Source organism: Hydra vulgaris, chromosome 14 (genome assembly GCF_038396675.1).
Source record: "Hydra vulgaris chromosome 14, alternate assembly HydraT2T_AEP".
Taxonomy (NCBI): Eukaryota; Metazoa; Cnidaria; class Hydrozoa; order Anthoathecata; family Hydridae; genus Hydra; species Hydra vulgaris.
In genome coordinates, this window is record NC_088933.1 from 39,252,501 (window position 1) to 39,263,272 (window position 10,772).

Here is a 10,772-nt window from a genome sequence, read left to right on the forward strand (position 1 = left end):
CGATAGAACTAGCAAAGTTATACACTACATTGATCCATGCCAATTGCAGAAAGAAATTGACTTTAATTTAAAAAACGAGGGGGAAAATCTTCAAGAGATCTTGTGTATAACAGATAAAGTGCTAAAGTATGCTGTAAAAACAGGTATTTTTTAATTGTCACTAGATAGTTTTGGTTTGCTTTTCTGATTTGTTTTTCGAACAAAAAGCACTATGCAAAGGGTAGAGCGGGGCTATTTGAGCAATATTTACTAAATTTAACAGATCTCATGAACGGTGCGTCGGATTTACATAATTTTTTCACTATTAGAATTTTTTAATTTAAACCTTTACTTTATGTAAAACCACCTCAAAATTGTTCAGAAAAAATGTATATTTTTTGATTTTTATTAAAAAAATATTACTTAGAATTTATCGAGCTGCTCAACCTGCTCCAACGGGGTAGGTTAAGCAACTGTATGGGGCAAGATTACCAACCAACAAATAAATCAAGGTACTCGATATGTAACTTGTATAAACCATCAACAAAGCTATTGTTAGCATTAGGCTTGTCAATAACTTTTTTTTGTTTATACTTTTTTGTTTTACTTTAATGAATAAGCAAAAGAGAAGAGAAAAGTTAAGTCGTAAAAAAGTGTTATAAAATATAAAAATATTATTTAATTCAATTACCTTGAACTTTAAAGCCTGATTTAAAAATTACTAATTTAATATTAGGTTATGTCAATCGACCTTTGTTACCATTGTGTTACCATTCTAGCTCTCTAACTTTCATCTATTAGATGTGTTATCATGCAATGCGTAGTTTTCGAAATATTTTAATTGCATAACTTGCCCCCTAGCTCACCCTGCCCCACTGTAGCATTAATATCAGCGAAGTAACCAATTTCTTAAAAATAAAAGTTTACTAATGTGCCTCTATGCTTTATTAGATTCATTCTTCACTGTTCTTTAATCAAACATAAAATTTTGCTATTTAATTTTGAACAACAAAAATGTTTTAGGTCATCCTCGGTTTTTCAACCAATTGTTCTCTGGTTTGGACATCACGTGTTTGATGGGACAATGGATCAGTACAACAACCAATACATTAATGTAAGCTTTCGCTTTTTTTTTTTTTTTGTGCATTTAAAATTTAGAGGAGAATTTTTTCTAGAAATATTCTGCAAATTTTAATTTTTTAGGTTTACTTACGAAGTAGGACCTGTTTATATAATGATGGAAAAATACCTTCTCGACAAAATGAAGTCAATAATAGGTTATTCAAATGGTGATGCACAGATGTTTCCTGGAGGTTCAATATCAAACATGGAGGCTATGAGCATTGCAAAGTATCAGTAAGTTTTGTATTTCAATACAAAACATGTAACTTCTTCAAAAACTATAACGAATAAAAATATTTTTACGATAAATTATTTTACAAGTTTATTTTTTTAAATAAACTTGTAAAATACACTAATAACCTAGCAAAATAGTATGAGCAGCTAATGATAAACTAAAAAGCAAAAATTTTGTAAAAAATATTCAAACATTATCTTGTTAAGGAATTAAACAAAATTAACCAATTATCTTATTTGTTAACAAAAACTTTTTTTGGATATAGTTTTCATCCAAATCTTAAAGAAGAAGGTCTTTATGGAGGAAAGCAATTAGTAGCTTTTGTTTCTGAGGAGGCGCATTACTCATCTGATAAAGCTGCTGCGACATTAGGCATTGGCACCAACAACCTTAAAAAGATAAAATCTGACGAAAAGTATGAAAAAACATTATCTATTTTACCGTAAACTTTACTTATGTTTACAAATTGTTATTGTTTTTATTCTTGTAACTATTATTAATTATACTTTTGTTTTTAAACAAATTTATTTATTGCATAATATTTCTATTAAGTCAAATATTTATGTATGTATATATATATATATATATATATATATATATATATATATATATATATATATATATATATATATATATATATATAAAGATATATATATATATATATAAAGATATATATATATATATATATATATATATATATATATATATATATATAAAGATATATATATATATATATATATATATAAAGATATATATATATATATATATATATATATATATATATATATATATATATAAAGATATATATATATATATATATATATATATATATATATAAAGATATATATATATATATATATATATATATATATATATATATATATATATATATAAAGATATATATATATATATATATATATATATATATATATATATATATATATATATATATATATATATATATATATATATATATATGTATATATTTATATATGTATTAGAGGAAAAATGGTTGTAAAAGACTTAGTTGAACAAATTGAGGCAAGTTTGTTGCGTGGAGAAGAACCATTTTTTGTGTGCGCCACCGCAGGAACAACAGTTTTAGGTGCTTTTGACCCAATTAATGATATTGCAGACATATGCAAAAAGTATCGATTGTGGCTTCATGTTGATGGTGCTTGGGGAGGCGGGTCTTTGTTATCACGTAAATATAAGCATTTAATGGCAGGTGTAGAACGGTAAGTTCTCTTTTCATAAAGTTTGAATAAAAAAAGTTTTAAATAGTGCCCTAATATTCCTAAAGAATTTTTTAATGAAAAAAGTGCTCTTTTAAAAAATTTACAAAGTTTGGGGTTTAAAATGAGTTTATTAGGTATTTCTTCATTTAAAGAATAAATTAAACTTTAATTTCTGACTAATATTTTTAATCTCAGAAAATAAAAAAATGTTAAAGAAAATAAATATAGTACCATATTATACTGACGTTAAATCATTTTAAAAACACTCATATGTTAAAGGTTTCAAAAGTTTATTTGTTTGATCGGCAAAAAACTTTGTATTTATAAAAAATCCATTTTTTTGTGTAGCTTTGTTTTTTTTTAGGTCTTATAACTTCTTTTTAAGTATAACATAAAAAATAATTTCTGTTGAAACCAATAATTTCTCTTACCAAGAATTTTTAAAAGCTTCATTTTTTGTCAGGAAAATTTATTTTAAGAATTATTTTGTAATCTTTCCCCCTTCTTTACTATGTTCTTAAAAATCAAACCGTTCCAATATACATCCTTAAATTTATAAAGCCACTTTACAAATATTTATAAGTTAATTTTTAATATTAGAGCGGACTCTGTGACATGGAACCCTCACAAGCTAATGGGATGTTTGTTTCAATGCTCAATTCTTTTTACAAAAAAAAAAGACATACTTGCATCTTGCAATAGAGAAAGCGTTGATGGTGCATCTTATTTATTCCAAAAAGATAAACGACTATACAACGCCAAAGAGTGGGATCAAGGTGATAAAACAATACAATGCGGACGAAACGTTGACGTACTTAAATTATGGCTAATGTGGAAAGCCAAAGGTGACAAAGGTATGGAAGAGCAGATTGACCGAGTTTTCAATCTTTCGAGATACCTTGCAGATGTTATTAAAAAACGAGAAAATTTTAAGCTTATCATGGAGCCTCAGTGCACAAACGTTTGTTTTTACTACTACCCTCCTAGCATTAAAAAAATGAACGATGGTCCAGAAAAAAATGCTAAGCTACATTCAATTGCTCCAATTATAAAATCAAGAATGACACTAGAAGGAACAATGCTTTGTGGTTATCAACCATTAAAAGAACATGTCAATTTTTGGAGAATGACCGTTATCAACCCAGCCGTGACGTATGATGACATGGACTTTGTTGTAAACGAAATAGAACGTTTAGGGAAAGATTTATGATAAAAATTTATTATTTTTTGTAAATAGTTTCTGTACATTTTTTTTTCAAAATATAGCAATCTTATTATTTTTCCGTCTTTTTTTTTACAACTTGGTTTCTAATTATTTTTTGAAAATCTGTATCATGTAGCTAAACCAGTGCCGTTAACATACACAAGCAATAACGGCAAGAGTGGTATGGTAAAGTTTTAATATTTTTTTTTTTTTTAACTAAAGTTGCAAACAAAATTTTTTTAATTGAATAAAGTTTTTTAACATTAAACCTGCGTAGGACAGCAGAAGTTGTACATGATCTTTTTTTAAACAAATTTATTTTTTGCATAATATTTCTATTAAGTCAAATATTTATGTATGTAATATAAAATGGATTTACTGAACAAATACCTCAAACAAGGCGTTACTGATCGTGTTATTAAATATATTTACCAATTTTTGTATTGAAATTTAAAGTTATATAAAAAATATAAATACAATTAAGTTTTTTTAATTAAGTATAAAAGGTTTTATCGCTGGTATTTAATTACTGAAAATAGAATACCGTCAAGGGAATATCATTTTATTCGTTTTTTTTATCATCAATTATACTTTGGTAACAATCCAACAAGCACAAAGTTTTATTAAATCATATAATATTACTCTAATTTGTATTTATTAGATGCTAAAACTCACCGAAAAGACATCGTAATAAAGCGATAGTATTTATGTTCCAAAAATTTTGCAGTTGAAACATGGTGCTCCTACACCAATCACGATATAAGGAAACTTGAAAAAAATTCAGAAAGTAACAAAAATCCCTCATGTCTTAAGAAAGTATATTTATAAGGACGTATAAGAGGAGGCCTTACCCAAAACCTTTAAAAAATTGGAAGAGGTAGACTTATGTGCAAACTCTCTGCAAAGCCAACAAAAAGCGGATCATTGAAGTAAACGATCAAGTAATTACAAACTGTAAATACTTCTTTGTTTACTTCAATTGATAGGGACCTTTGTGAAGGTAAAATTTCTTATTTAAACCTAAATAAAGTTGAATAACTCACAAAAGACTCAAGTTATGTCAAAATAGATTTCAAAAACATTTGCATCTATGTTGAGTTGATATATAAAAAAAAAATATCCAAAAAACTGTGTTCAGTATCAAAATACAAGATAGCATGGATGGTTAAGCACCAACCAGCCTATACAACAAAGTTGAAAAAAACTAGTTTATATTTAAAAATGATTTATGCAGTGTTTCTTTGCAAACACCAAAATACTATAATTAAAATTTTTATCATTATTTTGGTTAAATAATTGCATTATTTTTAGAAAAACTTAACGCAATTTTTTGTGATTGATAACTTTCATGAGTATCTCACTTTTGTTTTATTTTATTTTTTTTAATTATTCTGCTGGAAGATTTTTATCAAAAAATTAATCTTAATTCTGAAGTTTTGTATACATACAAAACTTTAGCATCAGCAAATAAAACAGTATAAGTACATGCACTTAAACTGTTTTATTTATCACCTATTAGTTATGTAAATTTTTTAAAACGTTTGAAAACACCAATGTAACGGGGCTCTGTGATAAAAGTCGTCTTCTTCGGCGAGGATTTTCCATTACAGTCGTCCCCCGGTTAACGAACCCCCCTGTTAGCGAACTTTCGGTTAACGAACCGAAAGTTTGCCCAAAATCCTCCCCCGGTTAACGAACCGGAACTCGGTTAACGAACCGGGACCGCCAAATGGCGTGCACACGCGCGTGAAGGTCGGGCGCGCCGTCCAGCATTTCCCCCTCAGTTTTGTGAGTGTCATGGAAGCCTGGGAGGTGAATGGTTGTGCTGGGTGTGCTTTTGTTGTTTCATTTTTTTCTTTTCTTGTTTCACTAATATTTTTCATGCATTTTTGTGCTTTTTTCTAGGTTTTTTTCCCACTTGCGATTTTTTCGATTTTGCGATTTTTCAAAATGTCGAACCCTGCGAAAAAAAGCAGAAAAGTTTTCACTCTTGAAGAGAAAAAGACAATCATTCAAAAAGTGCAAAAAGGTGAAAAGCAAAGTGACCTGGCTAAGCAGTTTGGTGTGAATAAATCAACCATTTTTTGATAAGCAATGTTCATGTTCAATTTTTAGTTTTTTCTAAAACTTTGACAAGCAATTTTCATGCACAATTTCAATTTGTTTCAATTTTTAAAAGTGCATAAATCTCAGGTTTCAATCATTTCACCTTTGCCTATTTTATTTATCAAGTTGGACAATTTTTTGAATTTTTTCCCCCATTATTTCGGCAAAATCCACCAATTAAAAATTTTTTAATGGCGGCCTATGGAAAAACGCGTTTCGGTTAACGAACTTTTCGGATAACGAACTAGTTCGTACTCCGAATTGAGTTCGTTAACCGGGGGACGACTGTATTGTAATTTCTTTTTTGTAATTTTTGAAAAACGGCAAAAAAATAAAAAAATAAAAAATCAAAAGTGATCATTTAATCTAAATAAAAACCCGACTTTTAAAAGCTTTAAAAACGGACTGAGTGTACAAATAATTAAGAGATCGTTCAATCAAACATAAGATATGAAAATTCATAAATCGACAGAGGAAAGATGAGCCTAATTTTAATCTCATTTTTATAGTGCAAGAGGAATCATTGTCGTTTCCATGCCTTTATGATGTCATATGTTTTATGACTACTTCCATATTTAGAATACTTTATTAAAACTTTTGCTAATCTAAAAAAGGTTTAATCCATAAATAATTATTGCAAAATGGTATGTAAGTGTATTTCAAATTATTTTAAATAATTATAAAATGGTAAGTGTATTATCAAATATTGCAACTTTCACTATTTAAAAAACAAAAAATTTTATTTAAAAAAAAAAAAGCGAGAATAATATGTCTTTTTACTAGAATATATATGTAAAATAAAACAACCCAGAAAAATTTTTTTTAAATATATCTTCACGTCTGGATGTATTTTCGGTAATTTTAACAACTTTTGAAATTTTAAGGTAAGGAATGGTTGAGTTCAAATTTTTTGGGAACTTTTTTTAATACTTGCCCCAAATTTAAAGAATATGGTATTTTAGCTGCAAAAGTTTCCTCGATATATACTATTCCTAATACAGATAAATCTTAACTGCTATAGAGTACTAGTTATAAAAACAAATGCTTTAAAAACTAGATGCTAATGTTCTAAAATAAAATACTCAAAGATCATTTGTTTACTAAATATTTCTGATATCTGCTGCTATATCCGACACACACGCTTAATGAATTGTATCGATATTTTTTACATTTGCAAACTGTAGCTGATATATATTATTTGTATTCGGTGCTTGAAGATGTTGCAATATGTATGAGAAAGGTACAACAACAACAATGATAATAAATGACTACTAAAAAGCTTAGTGATAAAATAATGATAAAATTTTATAAAAATCTATTACCAACAATGATAATAAATGATAAAATCTAGTTGATTTGACTCTATAGTATTAGTGCGTTGGTTCACTGATATTTTTACACCTGAAACAGCAACATTTGCAGAAATAAAGGTCATTATTCATCATATGGAGATAATTCAGCTTTACATTTTCCATCTAGTATCATCAAAGCATGCTCAGAAAATAATATCCATTTTAAATTCCCAAATTTCTTAATATGAACACCTGTATAAATATCAAGTTCCAGAAGACTTATTTTATCATTAAGCTTTTTAGTTGTCATTTATTATCATTGTTGATAATAAATTTATTATTTGTAATCATTGTTGATAATAAAAATTTATAAAAGCTTACTTTATTTTATCATTAAGCTTTTTAGTAGTCGAAAACATTTATTTCTAAGATTTTAAAACTGCATCTAAAATGTGCCACAATTTGACGAAAAAATAAACAAAGGAATTAGCTTTTCAGTACGCAGAGACAAATAATATCTGCCCATAGTATATAGCATCTGTGAAATGGCTTTGTGGTTTTAAGACAAGGTAAAAAGATTTTTCAGTCAGAAAAACTTCAAGCGCTTCTCTGTCCAGAGCACTAAGTTTCAACAAGACACATGTTAACATATTCTTTGAAAAGCTAACAAGTTAAATTATCAAAACGAGGTACACTCGTGACTAACCTTTTTTTATTAACGCTGGAGATGATCCTATACCTCCCGTGATATTTTTTTTTGATTAAATGGTAAGGATCACATGTTAAATAATGGGCCTTCTGAAGTATTGGGTTTAGCAAATACTTCAACACTAGGACTCAGCACTACCCATATTAATACTTTAGATGCTCCTGTAAAAACTCAGATGTTAAACCTACAAAAGCATATAGTTTGGCTAAAAACATCGCATCGTCAGAATCTTTAATACAGCCATCACCATCAGAGTTTAAAATCTAAGCACAATGGCCTTAGCTATAATCAAAGATAATAGAAAAAAAATCAAATCAAAGAGAAAGAAACAGAAAAACGAAAAAATTCAAGAAAATAGCCTAAAGTGTTTTATTTGAAGATTAAAACATATTAAAAAAAATCAATACAAAAAAAAACAAAAAAATAGTATGATTCTATTGATTTTAGTGCTACCATTGAATGATGATTGCAAGCTCAGATGATGAAATATATTTATCAGAATTAAAAAAACAGAATATTGTAAAATGAGCAGAAAAAATCATTGTATTGTATGTAATGGACAATATGGTAATGGACAATAAAAACCAACGAAGAATGGTACATGCGCAAGGTATGTAAAGGGTGGGATTATGAATCTTGTGGCTTTAAAGGTGCAATTAACTTCTTCTGGCGAAAAAGGTTTCTGATCCCTTTTTTTAGTTTTTGACATTGACTAATTATATGAGGATATTATTGTTTATTAATAATGTAAAACTCTTAATAAAGCTGTAATTATCATAGAATTATATAACTTTAAGTACAATCTGATTTTTAGAAGTCTAGTTTACAGATTGTTATTCTTAAAAGACTCATTAGTTTTTGAAAAAAAGTTACGGCTCATTTCATAGCACAAAGTGGCTCTTTCATTAACATGATGCAATGAAAAAGCTTTTTTCTCTCTTATATTTAAACAAATGTTTGACAGACTATTAGCATTGTTCAAATTTATTTAAATTTTATAATATTACCTATTAAAGAAATTATTAAAAAAAATTATTAAAAAAAAGTTAATCGAAATTGAGTTTTTTTATTTCATTTTTTTTTATTTCGTTTCATTTTTTTTCATTTCTTTTTTTTATTTTTCACTTCATTTCATTAAATTCTAATTCTTATCGGTTCAGAAGTTATTCTGGAAATACAAAATGGGGGAATTTTGCCACCAATTTATATTAAAAAGAGATGAGTTTTAATTCCATAATTAATATTATTTACTCTCTTTTTGTTTTGGTAAATAATTTCTCAAGTTATTTGGTCTTTTAATCATTTAAATTGATCAATTATTAACAACAATGCCTCGAAACTGCAAGAGAGAATTCGTCATTAGTTAGAGTGCAGAAAAAATGGAAAAAGCTATTGCAAAAGTTAAAGCTAGCGAATTATTTTTTTTTTTTTTTTTTTTTTTTTTTTTAGGTGCCCCAAGAAGTCCTTACGGTCTTATCACAGAGCACCGCGGAAGTGCATTTAACCGGGAAGTTCACGCCTCCTTCCTTACCGTGGCGCGAAACTTTGTCCAGAGCTCGTGTCGAACCTGGATCTCCTGCTTATAAAGCAAGCGCTCTAACCACTGCGCCACGGCCGCATAAATTAAGTTACAAGCAAGCTCCAGAACTATACAATATACCTGAAAAACATTTGAAGAAAATTTTCAATATCCAGAAAGAATAGCCGGGTTTGGTACGTTAACAACTCACGACTTTAAAATTATTTTGTTTCACTTTTTAAAAAAATTGAGTTACTGGTAGTTTTCTGTAGCTCAGAATAATGTTTTTCTAATGTATTATAAGTTAAAAAGTTGCTGAAAAAACTTAATTTATAAAAAAAGTTTTATATGTCGTCTCCTAAAAAAATTTTTTAAATCGTTTATCTCAAAACTCAAAAATATGAAGATAGAACAAAAGAATTCTATCATCGCAAACTCTAAGCTATGTGACTGAATCCTTATTGGTACACATGCTTTGAGTTCTAAATAAATGGGGCCTCGGCTTACTGTTCTCTGAAGTTCAATTTGTGTTGTTCGACTATTTGAAAAAAACAAATCAAACTGCCTTATTCAAGAATGGAGATTTAACGATTGAATGAAACATGGTTTGGAAGCAACGCTGATCACATGAATGAAGCCAACGCAAAGCACTGAGAATTTCAACAGCGAGAGCGGAATGGATTTTTTGAAATACTTCAAACTTACAAAAATGCAGACATATTGGACAAGCCTTTAAATGTTTTCAACTGTGAAAAATCGTTTTGAATTGTAATCAAGGTTCAAAAACAGTCTTAGTTAAAAATAGAGCAAGGCTTTTTATTGGTGGAAAAATAATTAGATCTATAAAGTTCACTTTTTATTGGTGGAAAAAAATGATTAGACCTATAAAGTTCACTTTTTATTGGTGGAAAAAAATGATTAGACCTATAAAGTTCACTTTTTATTGGTGGAAAAAAATGATTAGACCTATAAAGTTCACTTTTTATTGGTGGAAAAAAATGATTAGACCTATAAAGTTCACTTTTTATTGGTGGAAAAAAATGATTAGACCTATAAAGTTCACTTTTTATTGGTGGAAAAAAATGATTAGACCTATAAAGTTCACTTTTTATTAGTGGAAGAAAATGATTAGACCTATAAAGTTCACTTTTTTTTGTTAGAAAAATGATTAGACCTATAAAGTTCACTTTTTATTGGTGGAAAATTGATTAGACCTATAAAGTTCACTTTTTTTTGTTGGAAAAATGTATCATTAGTAAAAAAGTTATTTACACTGTCAATAATTGCTGCAATGCCAACGGTAATTATTTTCCACCTTTTGTTGTCTAGAAAACAAAACATTTTTGGACTCAATAGGGTATTGATGGA

General features: G+C 27.8%; 1 protein-coding gene across 8 annotated transcripts in view; it reads left to right on the forward strand.

Annotated features, from left to right (window-relative positions):
• The window catches only part of LOC100199858 (cysteine sulfinic acid decarboxylase), an 11,548-nt gene extending 7,697 nt beyond the window's left edge, over nt 1–3,851 (forward strand). For all 8 annotated transcript variants that reach the window (XM_065817123.1, XM_065817126.1, XM_065817122.1 and 5 more), the window contains 6 exons: nt 1–143; nt 1,003–1,093; nt 1,183–1,335; nt 1,602–1,751; nt 2,338–2,574; nt 3,175–3,851. The exon at nt 1–143 is cut by the window's left edge and continues 91 nt beyond it. In XM_065817123.1, the coding sequence (XP_065673195.1) occupies nt 1–143; nt 1,003–1,093; nt 1,183–1,335; nt 1,602–1,751; nt 2,338–2,574; nt 3,175–3,784 (1,384 nt within the window). In that variant the 3' untranslated portion in view covers nt 3,785–3,851. The remainder of the gene's footprint in view (nt 144–1,002; nt 1,094–1,182; nt 1,336–1,601; nt 1,752–2,337; nt 2,575–3,174) is intronic.
• Nucleotides 3,852–10,772: the final 6,921 nt, after the last annotated feature.